This window comes from Anser anser (genome assembly GCF_964211835.1).
Source record: "Anser anser genome assembly, chromosome: 20".
NCBI lineage: Eukaryota > Metazoa > Chordata > Aves > Anseriformes > Anatidae > Anser > Anser anser.
This window is the reverse complement of record NC_139741.1, coordinates 10870116-10891531: the sequence shown is the minus strand read 5'-3', so window position 1 is coordinate 10891531 and position 21416 is coordinate 10870116. Positions and strand designations below refer to the sequence as shown.

Genomic DNA, 21416 nt, shown 5'->3' with positions numbered 1-21416 from the left:
GCACTTTGATTGGGATCAGACTGGGAGCTGGTTATTGAGGCCAGGGAGCTGTAAAGCTGGGCGAAAGAAATCATTAGAACCTGTTAATTTGTACTTCAGCCTGATAGCACTTTCTAATTTAAAACCAAAACAAAACAAAAAAAAAACACTTCTCCATGTTTTAGTTAAACTATTTAAAGTTAATTGAATGGGCCCAGGATTAATAGTCCTACTGTGTTTTCTGTGGAGGTGTTGCTGCAATTTAACCTCTCAGGGAGCCAATTTCTCTTAGCCCAGTTTAATAACCATTATATTCCAGCTGTGAAGTGAGGAGACCGGTGCAAAAGCAAAGTCACTGACCCACTCCTCTGCTTAAAACATCACCCCAGAGACCCCAGAGAGTTAAAATCTGTGCCTAGTGATGGAGGGCACCAAACTAGCCGGGCGGTAGGATGTAGCAGAGGCAATGATGGCTCCTTCGTAAACAGCCAGGACAACACAAGAGGATTTCTTTGCAGACTGTCTGTCAGCAGCATCTTCCATCACCCGACCCAAATGACAGTATCTTCATGGGGTCATTTTAACTACACCATCAGTGCACTAAGCCTTGTCCCAGGAATCATGTCTTGTGTAACCAGGTTTAAGGGATGCTCCAGACGCACACCAGGTTCTGCGGGGGCATGGCGAGCAAAGCTAACACCACCTCTGCCGGGGCCTGGAGGGGGACCAAGGCGGAAACGTGGTGAGCACCGATCACGTAGGGCTCTTCAGGGATACCCTGTCCCCTGTCCCCGCTCTGTAGCATGCCCTAGTAAACACATGGATATGAGGTGGGACAACCCTATATTTTGGGCACAATGAGTCAAATTAGCTTGTCAGATGTGCCAGATGGCTGAGTAACTCTGAGACCCAAAGTGGCATCTGGGTGGACATCCAAGCCATTGGCAACAGCTACAGTCAGAGCTGGGGCTGTGCAGAGAGCTGGACAGCACAGGGGAAAGCAGCAAGTAAAAGAGCTTTGCTTAATGCTGTCTGAATAAACACAGAGCACTAAGGGTGAGGTAGTAAAAAAGAAGAAGTAGCAGCACTAGTACTTAGAAAATGGTATTTGAAGCATCCTGACCATTGGGACAAAAGGAGAAGTGGGACCTCCCCTGGGAGAGCAGGAGAGAGTGCAGGAGGCCCTGGCTGCATATAGGCGCCCTGTGCTGTGCAGCTCTGCAGGACTTCTTGCGAATCATTTTCAGCATTGGTGCCTTGTTCCGGTGGTTCGGGTGTAAGTGCCCAGAAAAAGAGCTGGTGCACCAGCTGGCACTGACCCAGCAGCTCAGAGCTATCAGTGCAGTCAGCAAGCAGCAGGACGGAGTGAGAAGCCCATCTCCATCTCCACCATGAAGGCCAAAGGTGCCTTTTTTTCATATATTCAGCATTGAACTGATTGTTGTTGTTTTTAAGATGAAATGTAATTTTCCTCATGGGAAAATGCCAAGTTGTCAACACATGAACTGGCCCCTGGTTGCGCATCGGTTCCAGGTGCAGTGGTGTGGATGGAGATGGTGGGAATGGGGATAGGGATGAGGATGGGGATGGGGATGGGGATAGGGATGGGGATGGGGGCAGCCTTGTGGGTTCACCAGCAGGGGCCTGGGGAGGTGTTTCTCGTACTCACCAGGCACATCACCTGCAGTGAGCCTTGGTGGCCTCCTCGAGGTGGGTGGCTTCATGCCCCTGGTACACGGCAGAGCCCACTCTTCGGCATGGTCTTGGTCCACCCAGACAGAGCAAGGGCCATGCTGATAAAGAAGTATGTGCAGACCCACACCCCAAACATTTTGTAACCCACGGGACTTGGTGCCTCTCGCAGGGCTGCAGACATCCCAGCAGTACTCTTCAGAGGACCTGCGTGGGCTCTGGGGGTGGCTGGAGGGGCACGCAGGGGGTACCCACAGGCCAGGTTAGTTTTGCACGCTGCATCATTTCACAGTGCAAACTTAAGCCAGGTGCTTGGGGTTAAGGGTGCTGAGAATACGCACTTAAATCTGATTATAATTTATCAATGTATGAGCAGTTCCCTGCTGACAAAGCTGCCGGGAAGAATGGAGCAATCTCCCGTTAGCAGCAGCCAGTGCAGTAACGAGCCCGTTACTATGGAAATGAGCCTGTTACCCTTTCCTGCTCCTGGCAAGCGGGACGCTCCGGTGCAGCATCAGGGAAGCTGGCTGTTCCCAAAGGCAAGCGGCACCCCAGCTCCCCAGCTGACAGCAACCCCAACCCCAAGTCAGGGCTGGAGAAGCTGTTACTAGCACCTGGGTGCTGGCATGGATGCAGGGCAAGGTAGCCCAGGGCACATCGTGCACCACAGAGCCAGCTCGAGCAGGCAGATGGATACTCGTGGGGTCCCACAGCCCCAGCTGCCTTGTGTGTAAGGTTGTCCCTACAGGGACACTGGTTGCTGCTGGGCTTCTTGAGCCAGGGTGCTCCTGGCACTGGGAGTGTGTATGTGCAGCCTCATGCTGTGAGTGATGGGCAAGCAGGGATGGAGAAACACCCTGAGGGTGCAGGCGAGGTGCTCTGTCCTGGGCTCCAGCCCTGGTAGGGTGGGACCGCGTCTTTCCACTGAAGCAGAGCTGTGCAGTGTCATCTCCTGGGAGGAGGAGGTGATCCTGTAGCTGGATGAAGCTCTGCTCCCTCTTGCAGGGGATTTGGTGGAGGCAGCTGGGTGCTGGCAAGGATGAATTTGTGTCTGCTGTCCTTCAGAGGCACACAGGAAAAGTGGGTGGAGGTGGGGGTGAGTACTGCACTGGGTGCAATGAGGTGCATGGTCTCTTTTGCCCTGCCCCATTTCTCCCTCCTCCTCCCCCTACAGAAGGGCAGCAAGCTGGGATAAGGCTGCTCTCAGCAGGGCAATGTGAGACCTCCACAGATGGTCAGGCATGGGCCCCAGAAAGAGAAAGGGCTTGAGCACATGTGAGGGCAGCCCCAGGTCCCGCCACAGCCCACAGAGCATTCCTGCAGGACCTCTGCATGCTTTGTTCCAGTCCATAAATGCTCTGGGTCAGGCCTTTGTAGGTGGCAAGAGCACTGGCATGGAGCAGGCGACGGAAGGACAAAAAGTAGTAGTGATGGGGAAAAGACAAATGGACCCCTCCATCTTCAGCTCACATCATGGAGTCAGCCACCCTCCGTGGGGGTGTGTGTGGAGCAGAGCAAAATGCATCGTCTGTGTTTTCACTGCTGGAGCTGCAGGATTTCCAGCCCTCCTTCTGTGGATGTTTGGGCCAGCAAGGGGGTGGGTAGAGGAAATTAGACTTGTTTTAAGGGTAGCAATGATTTGGGGAAACACAGAAAAAGTCATCTCCTTTAACTCCAGTTGCATGTTGCAAGCTCAGAAGTGGCTCTGTCCTCTGTCCAGGGGGAACACAAGAGTCACTCCAAGCTTCAGGGTGCCAAACGTTCACCCCTGTAGCACGTTTTCTTTTATAGAAAAATAATATATAACGAGAAACTTCCAGATTTGGAGGGGGTGTATGTCTGGACATTTAGAAAATATTTCATAGGTTCCCACATATGTTTTTATTTATATATATATATACACGTATAGATATATCTATATATAGATATATGAAAATGTATTGTCTTCATCCAGAAGCTTTTACAGCACAGGGCTGCCACAGGCTGGGGATTGAAACAGCACTTGCTGCCTCTTAGGTGTGAGCAGCAAGACCTCCAGCCTGTACAGCTCAACACACCCCAAGCAAACACCGCTTCACATGCAGGAGCTCGCTCCCTTCTTGTGTGGTCCCCCTGCCCCTCCAGACTCCTGATTTCTCCAGGAGTCTGTGTCCCTCGCATTATAAAATATCAGTGACTGAGCTTATCTGGGAGGTACAGTCAGTACAAAACGGCCATTTATCCAGCCCCCAAGCAGAGCTGGGAATACATTGCATTCTGTGTTGAGCACTCTGGGGCCGTGCACTTTAATATATGGCCAACATGAAACATTGGTCCTATAGAAAAGCCCCCGACCAGTAGTTTATGAGCTCAAAGCCTGTCTGGCTAAAGGAACAGCTGCACGATCTATAGTGAGCACCAACACGCTGCTTGTGTTCAGAAACAAAAAGGCAGTGGCCAACGCAGCACAAAGCCCTGCTTGCTGTGCAAAGAGTCAGAATATTTTGGGGGTCACATCCCCAGGTGTCGCAGTCAGCTGTGAGTGTGGGCAGAGCCAGTTTGCGTTTGCCTTGCAGGTATTCAAGACAGACATAGTCTGAAATGCAGTAGGTCTGAGAGCAAAGACTAAGACTAAATCATGCTTGTTGTTCAGAAATTACTAACAAATTATTTTTTGTTCGGCTACCACAAACAAGAAATCTATGAAACCTGAAGCTTTTGGAACTGCAGACCTGGTTTTCAAAAGCACCAGGAAAGAGCCTGCTCTCCCCTCTGCTGATTCATTCTCCCACCACAGTCTGGCACATCAATAGGCACAAGGCTCATATGGAGTCCTCAACGGCAGAAGACCTTGTCAGATGGCTTACATGGGCCAAACTTGTGCCCAATAGGCTCAGGACAAGTTGGTATCCAAGCACTGTCCTAGCTAAAGCCATAGCTGCCAGAGGAGCCAGTCCTGCCCCTTGGTGAGGCTTTTTATTGATGCAGCTTTGAGAGAAGTTGCGGGTCACCTGAACAGCCCCACTCACTGTGCCATGCAGGGTCCTATCCTGACATCGCCCACTCTGCACAGCAGCGAGGCCAACTTGGGATTCAAGAAAGGAGCTCTACCACTTTTTTCAAAAGCTGAGGTGATATTAAAGGAAATTATCATAAGTATTATTTCAGCATTTAACTCTTTGAAGAACCAAGCGCTTCTCATAGGGTCACTTCCCCGCATAGAGCAGAAGGAGAATGTGCCAGATATGATATAGCAGTGTCTGCAAAAGGTACCAGCAGTGAAAGCAGTGCTCTGCAGCCATGACAGCTGTCAGTTAGCTGCAAACTTTGGAAACCGCGTGTAGGAAGACTGAAGGAACTGGTCAGGACTGTGCTTTCATTCTCGGCAGGGAATTCAAAGCAAGGGACTGTGTTGGATCAGGTCCATTTTCCAAAATGTCCCAGAGTGTCTCTTGGGACAACATGAGATGTGTCTGCTGGTTACAGTTACTCAAGTCCACTAAACTGCAGTGGACAATTCCTGGTGCTCTCCATAAGAAGCCAAACACACCTGTAACTAGTGCAGGTTTTCATTCAGGGTTCTCACTGCATCACATGGGGCATTTGAGCATCAGCACTAGGCACGGTTTGTTTCTATAGCACTGCTTACAGTGTATTCCAAAAGCATCAACTCAGAAACGACATCATTGATTTCTCCTAATTATAAATCCTATAGAAAGTTTTCAGCTTGCAACAGTCACAGTTTTCCTCTCAGCAGAGCCAATAAAAGTTAAGAGTTGCTCCCTGGTTACTGTCATTACAACAATAAAAAGCCAGAGTAATTGAAAAGTGAATCAGGGAAGCTGCCAGATTGGAGAGCAATGATAATAGAAGAAATTACCTGGGAGTCCAAACCCGATGCAAACTATTGTCTCTGGCTGCACTGAGCTCAAGCCCAGTCTGGACAAACTCCTGTGCTGATGATGGAGGAAACACCTCCTGCATGCAAGTACTGGAGCAGAGAGCAAAGCAAGAGCAATGAATGTATGCATGCAAACGGGCCAAACAATTAGGGCATGAGCCAGCAATGGTGATTTTGACACCCATCTGAGATGGTTCTTCCTCCTAGAAGACAAAATAGTAATGGAACAATATAAAATATTTTCTCCCTATATTAGCATCAAGCTTAAAAGTAGGAGCTGGAGACACAGCAACAGATGTGTATTTGGCAAGAGAATTATGTCCCGTTAGACACACTGACTGGTACAGGAATACCCCCAAACCCACAAGTCATTACTGTTTTCACATTGTTAAGACAAGCAGATGTCTGTGTCTGTGTTTGTAATCCAGGTAGCCTGAAGCAAGGCAATAGGTAGACTCTGCAAAAGCTTGTTAGTGGCAGTGCTGGTATAAAGAGAGACCTGCCATGATTCCTAAGAGCAAAAGGAAAGGAGCAGCATATGCCAGCACAGGGGACTGTGTCTTGTACCCTCCACAAGGCCAGCATGCATGCATCATACACAGGAGGTCCCTTGTCCTCAACTACCCTGCCCAGATGAAGTCTTTGAGCACTTCCATTAAGTCTAAAGGAGCCTAACACAACACTGCAGAAATCCTCAGAGGCCACAAGTAAAGATCAGATCACACAGACAGTGCTCTGGTTCTTTGAAGCACTCATAGGGGTTGAGCATCCAACCGCGGTGGTGAATAGAAGTTGTTCAAAATTTGTGTTCACCACAACTTCTAAGATCATTCCCTGAAGGGGGAGTGGGTGGGAGGGAGAGTGGAAATAAACCCATAAAAAACAGGGGGGACAAAATGTTTGTATTGCCTCAGATAACTTTTTCTGAGCCAAGAACAGTAAGAAAACGCCAGCACAGGTTGAACATTACACCCTGATGAGATGTGATGGGTTAACCCCATGCTGTCAGGCTGCTGCTGCTGATACAAATTGACCACTGGGTGAAATTATGGGTTTCAGCATAGGGTGGACTTAGGAAGACACCAGGGTCAAAGTTCAGGTTTGAGCTCTGCCAAGAGAAAAACTTCAAAGGCGAGCAGGACTGGGTGGCAGGTGATAAAGCATTGCTGCTGCCTGCGAGTACACCTCCGTGGTGCTGCAGGAAACCAGCCAGGAGGGATGCACACCCTGGGCAGCCTCAAGGCACTCCGCAAACCTCCGCTAATGACAGCTCCTGACACTGCTGTAAGACAAGCATACACATTAGCCCCAGTTTCCACACCTTTATTTGCCAGGAGAAATGCTTTTCATAATCATAGTTGTGAAGTACACAGCTGCTTGATTTTACTTGCTCTTTTAACATATAAGAAGACAGATTATTGGTGGTGAAATTTCCTCATGCACAATAAAGAAAGCTGGAAATATGTGACTAAATAACAGGGGGGGGTTGAAATCCAACTTTGAACTGTGCAGCAGGGGACCACTGGTGACAATTGTGCGTTTGCTATTTTTAGCTGGGCAGCATGAATATCGAATCCCTGAGGAACAAGGAAAGCAACAAAACAAGCATACCAACCAAATCAGAGTTTCAGAAAACTCATCTGGGGCAAAAAAACAGGAACTGTCTGTCCACTGTACCCCTGCTGTTCACTTTTCTGCAGATTTTCTGCACCAAGTTTTAAATCATTGCATGAAATAAATAAATAGAACTGTAAAAATCAGTGTTTCTAAGGATAGATAGATTAATACATATGGATGCATGCAAATCTGCTTATATGCACACAGAAACACATAAATACTTTGAGGTCCAGGTTTAATCACAGTGCACTTATTTCCCTCAGTTAATCACTTTGAGAATTAATGATTTTGTATCTGTGCAATGAGGTGTGGAGCAGTGGTCAGGGAAGACAACCTTAGATAACACACCGGGCGGCTCAGAGCTGATAAGGTTTGTCCTGTCCTTATCAACCTCGGGGGAAAGGATGGAGGATTTATGCTGTACTGTTTCCGAAATGCCAGCTATGTGATCTGATCATGCATTATCGCCACACTCTCAATTGCAGAAGTGGGCACAAGTTTGCATCGCCTTTCCTCCACCACAGTGTTAAGCCAGGGTTGTTTGGTTTTTCTGAGGTTTCTCGAAGGTAGGCAGTTTGGATAAGGGTGTACAAGCCCCGGTGCTTGCTGTTTGGTGCTGGCAAGCCTGTGTTTGGGGCTGTAAGGGCTGAGACGTCAAGGTGCTGCTCACGTGCTGAGATGCAGGCTCACCACCTGCCTATCAGCAGCAGCGCAGGAGGAGATGCGGGGGGGCTCAGAGCACTTCCATCCTTCTTCAGTGCCTGCACCGATGGCTCAGAGAGGCTAGTCTCCTCCCTTGGGCTGCCAGTCAGACAGTGGGTACCCCCTCTCTTGTGTACCATTAGCAGATGTTAATACCATGAACCTTACACCTGTGCAAAGTTCCTCTGCTGCAAAATGTTCATTTCTACATAATCTGTAGGAGTAATCTGGTTTTAAAGCGTTTATCTGGTATATGCAGAAACAGCATTTACCTACTGGATCTACATTTCTGTGAGGGAAATGTTCTCTGCTTGTGCTCTCCACACTGCAGTTAGGAGGAAAAACAGGGCAGAGAGAAGGTTGTGGCTCATGGCAAGGCATTAGAGGTGCCAGGGGAATTTCTGAGGGATTTACCTCTTCCAGGATTGCCAGGGCTGATACTGGATTGCTGTACTTCCAGCCTGGAAAACAACCCCTTGCTTTTCTACAGCTCTACCAGCAATAAGTAAGCTGCAAGAGCTCTACCTACATCCAGTTGAATTATTCACACTGTTAGTGTTAAATGAACCCAAAAGAGCAAAATTTGCAAAGTTATATTGAGGTGTTGAAATGAGGTTGAAAAAACCACAAGTAAGGAACTGCGATGTGCCCACATGCCTCTCTTCCTCCCAGTACCACGCTTGTTCCTGCTGGCCGCGTCTAACTCGGTTCTCTTCCCACAGTTCGACATGCAGAGGATAACACTAGAAGAGCTGAAACACATCCTCTACCACGCCTTCCGGGACCACTTAACGATGAAGGACATTGAGAACATCATTATCAATGAAGAGGAGAGTTTAAATGAAAACTCTGGCAACTGTCAGACAGAGTTCGAAGGTGAGATAGAAAGTTTCTATACTATTATTTTCTTTCTGCTTCCTTTGTAAAACTCAGCCTGGGCCACGACATGCAATGGGCAAGGTTGCACAGAGTTAGCGTGGAGCTACTTCAGGACTTCTCAGCTTTGAGATCAATGCTCAGTCTACTACTAGTCCACGCAGCTTTTGAGCCAATACCAAAACCCTTTCTTTCTCAGTTGTCCCCTAACCTTGGAGTATGCCCAAAGCAACTTTTATATCTGATGGTTTGCAGAGCCACAGGGTGGTACTTGGGCTGTTTCGCTTTGGAGCCAACAATAAAATGAAATTCACAGGCCAGCTTCAGTGCCTCTTAGGAAATGAAAAGGAATATTTGTGTCAAACATAGCCAACCTGGTCTATTTTTCCCCTCAGTGTAGCAGCACAGCAGACAATATTACCGACAAAGCCCAAACCGTGCATTTATTCACAGTACAGATACCCATGGACTCCTGGCAAATAAATCAGCTTCTAGGTCAGAGGAACTCATGGTGCTCCAAATCGTTGCTGGTTGTAACAACCAAACATAAAAATCATCTCAAGTGCAAAAAGTCCAGGGAGATATATATAGAGAAACTCAGGGCTTCTGCACATCACCCTGGTGCTTTCCCACCCACTGAAATGCCACTTTACATCGTCCATTTGTGGGAAATCCTGATACTCTGAGGGGTCAAGTAGCCTCTGAAAGGGCACCAGGTGGAGATAATGAAGCATCAAAACAAAGCAAAGGATAAGCATATTAGTGCGATTCTTAGCCTGGCTAATTAATGGGATTCAGATGCTGTATCCAGCACAGTCATCCTGTGCTAAATACTGCAGAAAAGATGTAGAGAAGAGCACGGCTGAATTTTAAAAAGCCTGCAGGAGGGAGGCAAGCAGCAACACTCTTCAAACCAAGCCAAGCAACATTTTTTTTTCCTCACAGAGAGCGGCAGGGAGGAAGGGATGCTTACTTACATGAATGGAGCTGTTAGTCCCCACTGACCTGCTGATTCAGTGGAGACATGCGCCAGCTGTCACTGCTGCGAGAGGCATGCAGGCTTCTTTCAGCGTCGGTACTTGGGTGAACTATCCCAGTCGCAAAAAAAAATGGGTCCGAAAACCGAAATGCTCAGCATCTCATTTTGGAAGTCCCAGCTTCCAAAAGTACAGCAAGAACAGCTTTCCTCGTGGGATGTTGGCATTGCTGGTGCTAGGCAGAACCTAGAAGCAAAACAGACCTTTTTTTAGATGTTGTTAGAAATACATACACACACATACAAATCCACCAGAGACTAAAGATCAACGAAACACTGTCAACCAAGATGCTAAGTTTTGCTCCAGGTCCCAGAAGAAGGGGATAGTTCTGGTCCACAGCAGCTCTGACGTGAGCATTTCTCCCAGGAAAGGCAGACTGGGAGCAGGTTATGTCCCCGCAGCTCTCAAGGCTGGACATGCCATTACTTGAAGAACCTACTTGTGCCAGAGGAGACACAGCTGTTGTAAGCATTCCCATTTCCCAAACACAAAATTCCCCAGAGGACTCAGAAGCAGGAATGATAGGGACTCATGTCATAGACTGATGGCACCAAGGGAGAGCTGTCATGAAGGCTGGGCAGCATCTCAGCCTAGTATTAAGAAGTGTCTCTATGTAAGTTCGTCACCCTTCGCTCACTTAATTAGTGGAGAGAAAAAGATACTTTATGGATACAATTCCTCTAATTTATACGAAGCACTACATTGGGATGAGGTGAACTGCGCTGTAAAAAAACACCTATTTCTTTCAACTGTAAAGGTAGCCTAAAGGGACTAGCTTAGAGGTTCACATCTATATTTAATGTACATTTCATCCACCCCTCTAAAGTGCCTTTAATTATGGGTAGGAATGAAGCCAAGTTAGGCCCTGGTGGTTTTCACTGAGATTTGGGAATGACTCCTAAGGGAGGAGAGACAGCAGATATTTTCAGTACGTTGCTGCAATGGGGCATCTCCACCCACTGTCACCCCTGGGCATGTTCTTGCCATCAAAAAGGATCACCGAGGCCTTCCTCCATGGACAAGAAACATTACTATCAGGAAAAGTACAAATACAAATTTCTGTAATTCTCAGAATTTTGCTATATTGGCTTCTTGTCCTAATAAGACCTTTGCAACTAAACTTGATAATATTTATTGTATATCAACACAGATGATGTAAGTTATTTCTCTCTCTCATATTCGTACACACACACAACCACACGCACATTTTAAACCAAGTACAAAATTTGTATTATGGTCAGAGACAAGTCCAGGATTTTGTTCAGCTCACTCTGAACATGAGAGTCATTTGCAAGACGTCAGATCTAGGCTCACATTACAACTTTCCCTCCTACACATTTCTAGGGAGTTTTGTTAGCCTTCTACTTGATGAAGAGCAAAGCAATGAAAATGCCCAGCTCCTCAGTACAAGCAGCCCACACCAGCCTTGACAATAAAGAACACAACCAGAAGGGAGGCGGAGTTGTATCTTCAGCCCTTCTCACTATTTTCATTAATGCTTAGGGCAGGACAACGAAGCTCAGAGCCAAGAAGAGTGTGTGATTTTATGGGAAAAGACACAAGGAAAGGACAACCTTTTACAATGACATCGCACTAGCAAAAATTTGTAGTACAAAAATCATTCATGTGGCAGGTCCCTTTATCCAAATGCTCATGACATTAAGCTCTTGGCAAACAAGAGTGCTGGATAGTTACAGTGACCTGTGCTGCCAGCCATGGGTATTTCATCCTCAGCCCTGACATTCAAATTAACTGGATGTGCAAGAGCTGCCACAGGTCCTCTCCCTGCTCTCCCTGGATAAGCGTTAGGAGCATCCGCTCCTCAGCTAACTCACCTTTGGCAGAGTAATGACAAAAGTCACTATAAATACACTGTAGCTGATCACATTAGCAAGCTTAAATCTGCAGGGGAGAGGGTTCTCAATGCTCACTCTGAGCTTCTCAGCCCCACTGTGGGCATCACAACCAGCCTGGCAGTCACAGCCAGTGGACTGATGTACCCATTGAGCCTAGGTCCAGGTGGAGAAGTTACAGATGGTAGCTCTCTGCCACCCCTTGTCCAAGTCCTCCCTACCAGCGTATCCTCTGCATGCTGAGAAGGTGAAGGATGAGTCTTGATGTGCTTTTGATTCTTGAGATTTCCTTTACATTGAACGGTTGTGTTGGGAACAGATTGGGACATCTCAGCAGAAACTTCTGGCTCTGACCATGTTCAAGGAAACAACTCACGTCCAAACACCTGCATGTCCCTTGGGTATTAAAAAGTCCTATTGGCAACAAAATGCAAAACACATCAATAATTCAGACCTGTGACAATGCCCACTATGGAAACCAGCAGGAAAAAGAACAGGTGCCATGCTCAAAGGATCTATGAATTTGAAGAAATGAGGGAATTGAAAGCAAAACCTCGTCATTTACAGGAAGGGCAAGAGGGTGTTCATATTTAAGAGGACAATTCATAGACTGCTCCCAGGGCAGCATGAAATTGTGTTAACAATTAAAAAAATCAGCAACTTCAGCTTCTCAGTAGGTAAAGAACAATACCAATGACTTACCTGGATCCTGCTATCTTTAAACTCTATTTTGACTTGATAGTATAACAGAAGACTGAAGAAATTGCTTCAGGAGCAATTCTGCAAGAAATACTGAATATGCTTTACTCTTTTCCATTGAATAGGAAAATGCCATTGCAGAAAGTCATGGCCAGTCTTCAACTGCTCTCCCAGTCATAGTAACTGGCATCAGAGCCCTGTGTTGAACGGCAACACTGACCGTGATGGTTTATGCCACTGTTTTGTTTGCTGGCTGGGAGAGTTTTCAAAGTGCATAAATAACAGAAATATAAAACCAGAATAACCAAAGCTGTTATTTAACAAGCTTTTCAAAGCGCTGGGGCATCATGCACAAAACCAAGGAACTACAGTATTGATTCTGTGTGCGTTGTAAAAGCAAACGAAGGAATCAAGGAGTAGAGCCACGCAAGCAGAAAGCAAGTAATTTAGGAGGCTGCCATAAGGGGGATTTCATTATCTGAGCAGAATACAGCGAGTCCCTTGGAGCAATGGTTGTGCAACATTTCCCTGCCCTCGGCATTTTGACTCAAAGTGCTGCCTAACGAGGGCTTCTTGTGCCTCCGGCACTGAGCTGATACTCAGGGACCGCATGGGAGCTGGGATTAGGACACAGACACTGCTAAATCCTGGCCAGAGGAGGCAAGGAGGGATGAAACAAGTGTTTGAAATGCAGCATCCGGTGCTCCCCTCTCTCCGTGTGATGAGGTTCAAGCCTGGATCAAAATAAGGTTTTATTTCTGTGTATGCTCGAAACATCCTCCTGGACTTTTCACAGCTTGGGCACTCAGAGCCTTTTTCTGGTCACATTTTGGTTTTATTGTAATTCTGAGCTTGTTGTCAAACCATCTGAAAGTCTCCCATCATCACCAGTGCGAGCATCCATGGGAAAAAGGAGGTGGGTAAATCCCTTCTTGTACCTAAAAAGGACCGTGCGTTACTACCCATATATGTGTGTGAGGATCTTGTGGCTTTCTGTGTCCGTCTTGCAGGACCTTCAGAGCCTTTTCAAACATTAATCTTCATGGAACCCCAGTACAATATATTGTTCTGGTATTCTTAGGTAGGGAGACTGAGGCAGAGACCTGAACTGGCTTTAGCAGACCGCAACATGTATACTTCTTGCTAAACTTAAAAATATAATTACGTAAAATATGTCAAATGTTAAAAATCCCATTTGTCTGCATTTTAACTGCTGCAAATTGATCTCACCTCTTTTGACAATTGTTCTGCAAGCATTCATTTGAAAAGGTTTTTAGTAAGTCTGATTTTGCTTAGGCACAGGAAACCTAAAGACAGATCAAAAAAATTACTAATGTACTATGCATACTCATGGGAATGATCACAGTGGTTTTTTAAGCATTGTCAGGGAGCACATCTTGAATCTCTGCTTGCTCCCATTTGACCTATAACTGGAAAAACCTGGACATGTCTAAGGGGATTCACAGAAGACCAATATTTCTAATAAAAGAAATGCATAGAGAACTTCATAAAGAACTTAAAAAAAAAACCTACCCCTACCCAGATCAACTGAAACACTTAAATCTTCAGGCATTTGAAGGTTTTCAAAGCCAATGTGAGTGAGGAAAGCATTCCTGCAGTACAAGAGGGCAGTCTAATAGGAAAATTGGTATGGAAGTAATGAATGGTAAGGTTGATTATTTGGAAATCCCAACAGCATTCACCCCAATGGTCTCCAGGGGGAGGTAACACTTGGCCAGCACAGGGGATCTTCAAAGTATGAGCTAGAGGGTTCAGCCAAAGGTGGGTATACATTGAGGAGAAGGAAGATTTCCGAGCTCAGTTGATCCCAGTGGAAAGTAAAAATGTTTCTTTGGCTGAGGAACTCATCAAGTAACTCCCCAGCAGGCTGGAACTAGATGGTCTTTAAGTTCCCTTCCAAACCAAGCCATCCTGTGATTCTATGATGCTATGATCTTTCTCTTGTCTTTCCTGCAGTGCACGCCCAGAAACAGAACAGACAGACCTGTGTACGGAAGAGCCTTATCTGCGCATTTGCCATGGCCTTTATTATAAGCGTGATGTTGATTGCGGCCAACCAGATCCTGCGGAGCGGCATGGAGTAGCCTCTCGCCATGACACTGTGAACCAAACTGACCATGCATGCGCATGCCACCGGGTGAGCTTCCCCCGAACCGACTCTCACACGGCAAAGAGACAGAGGCAGGCAGATAACGCACCATTCGACAAGGAGCCTGGGGCCAGCAGCGTAACGTGTCTTGTGAATCAACTACATCCTTTTGGCAGGGACATAAAAGGGCTGTCTTAATGCTTTAAAGGTTTTGTTTCCTAATGCAATAAAAAAAATATACAGGAGTTCTGAATTATTGCTTCAAAACAGCAATGGCAACTTGGAAGACACTTTCATCCAGCGGTCTGTTTTGCAGTTTCAAGGAGGCACAGCCTCGTGACTCATTGCAGCGGGGCTGTCTTTTAACCTAGGGGCCAACTGACTATTTTGCATAGCTCTCCGCCGGGCCCACATTCCCAGGAAGTTGATCGTAGCATTGCCACAAGCAAGTCTTGTTCATTTATTTCATGTACTTCAGCTTCACTTTGTTTTTCCCTTATGACCATGCCTTTGAGTTTACGGCATTAGAGGGGAGCTAGAGCATCCTTGTACAGTATTTTCAAAGTAAAAAGAGGAGAATTTGCCAGCATCATACAAAATGTCTATTTTTGCTTCATAAATGCCACCTTTGACACCAGACTGTGGGGTAGCATGAGTCTGTTTGCCATTTTTTCCCACCGCGGATCAGGGTTTAAGAACCACCACCTGCTTTCACACATGGGCATTCCTGCAATTTGTGCACAGTCTTCCAGCCAACTGCAACCACCAGCGCCAGCCTTCTCTTTGGTCCCACTTGCATATTCAAAAACATTTTCTTTCCAGAAGTCTTGCCCTCTCACTATATTGGTCTTCAACAACCTTATCTGAGACCAAAACCATAAGGAAGGCTCTTTCTCAGCTTTTCTCCCTGCTCCTCACCTGCCCGATTTTTATTTCATTTGCCCTGGTTGTAATCTGCAGTGAATCCTCCGTCAGACACCTTCTCATGAGAGACATTGCATATTCACCTGTGTGGTGATGTGGGTTTTGACCAGCCAGCTGCTCCAGACCCTCGTTGGAGCCATCCCACCACCACTGCCACCGCTTCACCCATCCCATGGACGGGCTCTAGAGAGGATGAGCTGGAAAGCAGGCTGCAGCAAGAGAAGAAGGAATCAAACTTGAGCATACCGCCATATGTTATGCAGTGTGTCAGACTTTCAGATCCCGCAAGTGTTAGTTATTTTTCCTGGAAGAGATTTTAATGTGCAGCAAGGAGAAGATGGAGTGATGCAAACAAGAGACACAACACATCCCGCGGAAAGTGCAGGGACTGCACACTCCTGGAGCCAGGATTACATCTGAAAGTGTTTCTCCTTTTAAACATGATACAAATCCTTGCATTTACCTTCAGATGAACTGTGCATCTGCGTGTCATCCCTGGGAGAGATTTGGTTTCCTTGACCTCATGGGAGATATTTGCAGCCAGCACATGCGGAGCCAGTGCGGGAAGCATTCACGCAGGAGTCAGAGCTGCGGTGGCTTCATGCTGCCAGCTGGGCAAGCTCCAGAAACACCAAGGAACAGTGAGATCCTGCTCCTGGAACGTAGATGACTGTTTCCTGTGTCATGAGAGGGGGCAGGATGGCTCCCAGAGGGATTGTGGACCATGAGCTTCCCTCGTCCTACACAGCAGTCATTGGCTTAAGCCTGGATCCATCCCAAAGACTTGTTTCAGGTCTTTTTTTTTTTTTTTTTTTGGTTACAAGTTCAATTGATAATATTTAACCTGTATTTCTTTTTCGTAGCCTAATTTGAAAACGTGTTTCTCATTGTTCTGTCTCCCACTACCCTTTTAAACTCATGTCACTGCTTAGGATTTTGTCTTTAGGTGTGTGTTGTAGTCGCCCACTTCCATGTTGCCATTTTCCTGGTGCCCCCCTCCATATCTGAAGACGACAGCTGTCATTTCCAAAGCGGCTGAGTTGTTTTTCTGCCTTCCACAAACACACACTTCTGTATTTCTGTTCCGCTGTGACTAATAGAGGTCAACCACAAAACATTCCGCTAAAATTTTTACATCTCCCAGAAGATGGAGGGATTTGTGTTTCCTATAGGGCAGGAGCAGACTTAACCAACAGCAGAAAATCATAGGCAAGCTCAAGCAAAGGATTCACTCCGCTGGGGAAAACCAGGGGTGCTCCCAGCGCTCACTGTGCTGGATATTGCAGGTAATGAGCTTGGAGATCTTTTTGAGGGAACTGTCATCCACATTTTTAGGTCTCAGGGGCACATGAATTGGTGGGGGCAGCAGAAAAAAGTCTAAATGTTACTTGCCACTGAGTGGTACTTACTAAGATTTTTTTTTCCTGGGATTGTGCTGGAGTGGATGTGAGAAGCAGAGCAGATGGAGATGGAGCAGAGGTGGGCACTGACCCACCAGCCCCCCTCAGCACAGCAGCTCCATGGGGCAGAGCATTGCCTCTTCGCTTAGCACAGAAAGACAAGTAAACATACACCAGGCTTTTCTCCACGTTCTTCTCACTCATCTGACAGCTAACACCAGGCAGACTCCAATTATAGCAGCTACCTTACAGACAAAATAATCTTTTCCATTCCTCCAAGCTTTCTAGAGGCTCCATAATTTCTACATGCATGTTCCATAAAAATGTAAATAGTCATTGTTCAGCACAATTCTTTGTCTTGAAGGTCCATTTGTAAAACCAAACTTATAATTAATATATTGGTAAAAGCCATAGCCTGGGGTCAGTAGAGTTCATTGCAAAACTCCCCGCTGATTTTACTGGGTACGGGATTTGGGGATTTTTTGGTTTTGCTTTTTCTGTGGGGAACCCAATTTATCTGTTATGAATCAGTGCCATGTCTTGCCAGAGGTCTCCTCTTCCTTCCTAGAGCAGCCTTTCTTCATCTAAAGGCATCTTGAAGATATCCCTTCTTTAATCTGTCAGGCTCTTCTGGTAGTGAGTGGCAATGCAGGATGGATCAGGCCAAGCCGTTTCAACCCTTCCACTCCCAGCAACCCCCAGCAACCTTTCTAGTTACACCTTCACATCCTTCCTGGCCAGCAGCATTGGACCTCTGTCTCCTCCCTCCCTCCCTCCCTGGCTCCATTTATGTAACATCCATTTATCTTCTTTCCTTTTTTTTTTTTCCTTCTTCTTCTACATAAGAGGTGGAAAAAGGGGCTTTTTATTGCTTTTACAGACAGTAGGTAAAAATAGAGCAGTAAAATTTTGATTGGAACCTGATGGCAAAGGTATAGGGGGAAGAAAGTAGAAGAATCAAAGAAATAAAAATAAAAAAACCCACATCCCATACTTAAAAAAAAAAAAAGAAAGAAAGAAAGAAAAAGAAAAAAAAAACTATTTAAGTGCTAATTAACATACTTTAAAAAATACCCAGACTACAGCAGGGCTAGGTAGAGCTGTCAGAAAAAGCACTAAACTTATGCTCTTGCCAGTTACATGAGAATTTAAGTGTCTTTTCAGCACTGCAATTCTGTATGAAAAGGATATTGCTATGGCAACCCTCACTGTTCGTGACATGTGTGCCACAAGTTGGAGTGACACACAGCAATTGCAAACACACTCCCAGCCACACCGAGGCTGGACAAATGACTCCCAGCAGCCCGGGACAACCGTTCAGCTCATGGATTAGCAAATTATCAGCAAATTCTGAGCACCCTGAAGATGACTCTGTTGGCTTAGTCACAAAATATAAAAATAAGGTGTGCAATTAAACAGATTGGCAGAGAGGGAAAGATATGAGGTGGCCATGATTGTTTTAGCTTGAGAGAGGCTTTGGTTTGGTTTGGCTTGGGAGCAAATAAAATTAAGGCCGTGTACGTGCCGCTCAACACAGGCTGCCCTGGGCTTGTTGGGCACGTCCGTCACGGAGGGACCAGTCCTGATGGGAAGGATTTGGCTTATTGCTCCTGCACGGCGCAGGGCTGCTTTGCTGAGAACCATTTGTGGCTTTAACTTTGAAGGCACAGCCTGATTTTCAAGCAGCACAAGGCATCTGCTCCTGGAGAAGCCAACGAGGGACCAGCAGGCATGTGGCACTTCAGAGGCCACAGAGAAATGAATTCCAGCAAAAAGCTGCTATGGGAGCATGGATTACCTGTCAGATCTGAAGCCATACCATCAGGTCAGCCGCGAAGGCCTCAGCTGAGGCCTTACTGTGCAGGCCAAGCACAGCATGGCGCTGGGCCTCAGGGGTAGGCACTTGCCCACAACAGGCTGCACCACCTCAGGGCCTCACTGGGGCCTGACTCTCTCGCTGGCTCCACCGCTGAGAAGGCTTTAATAATCAAATGCAGTATTGGCAATAGTACAGAGAACTAAAAACCACAAACAGTGTGGGCAACTGGAAACCCTCTTTAAGGGGGCATTTGGTACTCATGCTGGTAGAGGTCATATAGAGATGACAAAGGACAAAAAGTCTTGAAAAGAAAGAAGTAACTAATTTTTGAGTTTGATGGGTACCTACAAATGTGCTGGTAACTGTTAGAGGACACCCCGTCGTGGTGGAGGTGCTCACAGACCTCCCCAGGACAGGGGTCACCTGTGAGCAGGTATAGGAGACCTGGCTACATGCCCCCGTTACCAGGTGAACTAGAGCTGGATATTGGGGTGTCACCTGCTGAGAGACTTCATACATGCTATTCGGTGGTTATTGGGCGCTCACTTTGGATATGATGAACTGTTAGAGCTGGATGTTACTTGCTTTACATAAAAGATTTCCATAAACTCTGGGAAAAAAAAAAAAAAAAGATATGTATATGCACTGTTTTAAGCTGAGGCCAGTCTTTCTCCCATAAGTAACAGGATAGTGAGGAAGTAAATCAAGAACAGGTAGGAAGCATTCCTAAGGATGCTACTTGAGATGGATGAAGTCTTTTTGACAGACTTGGATGAGCAAAGTACCTACTGGCAAACACTTTATTCCATGGAAAGAACACACTGCATCTTTCTGCCTGCTCCAAAAGACCAAAGCATCTCCTGGGACACCCAGAGGACCATGCAAGGCCATCCAAGGTCCAGTGCTGGCTCTGCTCGAGATGACACATTGCTTTGCAAGGTGCCCGGTACTTTGCAGCTTTTTTCCACGAAAGACTCTCTTTCCCTGCACGTACCGTGCACGTGCCCAGAGCAAGTCGCGCTGCCAAGGGCTGTCATCGCACAAAAGCAAGAGGTTCACAGTCCCGAGTCAGACTTGGATCTGCGAAGAGAGAAGCTGTAGGAGGAATACATTAAGATCACTAAGAATGAAGTTCCCTATTTTATCCACCCGTGTAATAAATTATTTAGTTTCTGCTTTATGGATGACTATTTGAAAGAAGAAAAACCAACTCTTCTAAAATGAGAATCTGATAAAGTATCTTTTTTTTTTTTTTCTTGGCTCTGAATCATGCTTACATTCCACAGATGAAGATGTACAGAACTTGCTGGTTTTCAATCTATTATTTTACTGTACTGAGTTCTGACAGTGCAATTATATTTCCCTGGCATCACTTAAAACCTATTACTTTCCCAGGAACTAAGGAATTTAATGCAGAAAAAGAAAAGGCTCAAAACATTTTAATCTCTCTATGTTGTTGGTTATTATCAGAAACAAATCTTGTTTTTCTCCAGTTCAAGTAGCATGTTTTAGGCAGCTCTATGAAGTGGAGTCTGACGTTTTTCAGACTTTTGTTCCAGTGGCAAAAGTCTGAAAAATTGCCTCAATTTGGCATCTTCACTAGTAAAGAATTTCAGGCCCAAAATGGATGAGAAGAGGGGAAAAGGGAGAAAAAGGAATTCCTCTGAATCTAGTGATCAGTACTTGACAATTTGACCATGAAAATACTTTTTTTATTATTATTATTTATTATTATTTTCTGTCAAGACAGAACAAAATACTTTGTAGCCTTGAAGAGTATTACTAAATGAAATTTCCATTTTCCATCCAATTATTTTTCTACAGCTGTTCATGGCCAATATTTGCCAGCATCATGAATAAGCATCTTCAAACCCACTCATCTTACAGTGCTCTAGGTGAGTTCCGTAATGCAACTTGCACTGGCCAACAAGTAGACATTTGACCATCCCATATAAAGCTGTCGAGCTTGCTCTAGTAGCTACCCCTCCAGTCTTGCTAACACTCAGGCATGTCGTCTCTCCTGTGAGCAGTCCCACCAAACTCAAACCATGCTGCCAGTGTGTTTGCAGCATCAGGCCCCTGGGGTTGCCATTTGACAGCAATCGTCAAACAAGTGCACATATTTTCATATTGCAGCTATTCAAGAATGGCATGACATTTCCCACCATCTCTGTCAGAGGAGCCAAAGTTATTTCAGCTTCATGCAGCAGCTCGTGTTCTCTCAGATTTTAATTGGGGTGGTGGGAGGAAGAAAGCTGAAGTTCCTCTCGGACTCCAGAGTAAATAAGAAGTAACTCATTGGAGTTAATTGGCTTAAACTGGAATAATCCCAGAATCCAGCCTGTTACCATTTAATCCATGCTAGGATCTAAGTAACCAATGTGTCCTGATTCATCTCGAGGAATTAAGTTCTTCGCTAATGCATCCATCTCATTTTTGTCATCATTTCATCTCCAACTGTTTTCAAGCCATTTACCATTCATTGTTAAAAATTGACCATTTTTGCTTGTTAACAGAAGACATGGCATTTTAATTAAAGACAACAACTCACCAAGTCAGCAGCATAATAGTAAAATTAAAAAAAAAAAATCACTTTGTACAAAACTCTGTAAATATTAATATAAATTAACTTGGCATGCAACTTAAATAAATCCTATGTTATTGCAAGTTACCCAAGTGTATAAAGACGTGTATAAAAGGAAAACCGAATGCCATATGTATCGGCTGTTTCCTCTAACCAAACACTACTGTAAATATATAATCTGTATAAAAAGATTTTAATTTTACCATTATTTATGCAATAGAAATAAAGTTTTTTTTCTTTTGAT

General features: G+C 45.7%; 1 protein-coding gene across 8 annotated transcripts in view; it reads left to right on the top strand.

Annotated features, from left to right (window-relative positions):
- CALN1 (calneuron 1) overlaps positions 1-21416 on the top strand; it is a 166560-nt gene extending 145144 nt beyond the window's left edge. For all 8 annotated transcript variants that reach the window (XM_083805808.1, XM_083805807.1, XM_083805803.1 and 5 more), the window contains 2 exons: positions 8593-8746; positions 14313-21416. In XM_083805808.1, coding sequence (XP_083661934.1) covers positions 8593-8746; positions 14313-14440 — 282 coding nt within the window. In that variant the 3' untranslated portion in view covers positions 14441-21416. The remainder of the gene's footprint in view (positions 1-8592; positions 8747-14312) is intronic.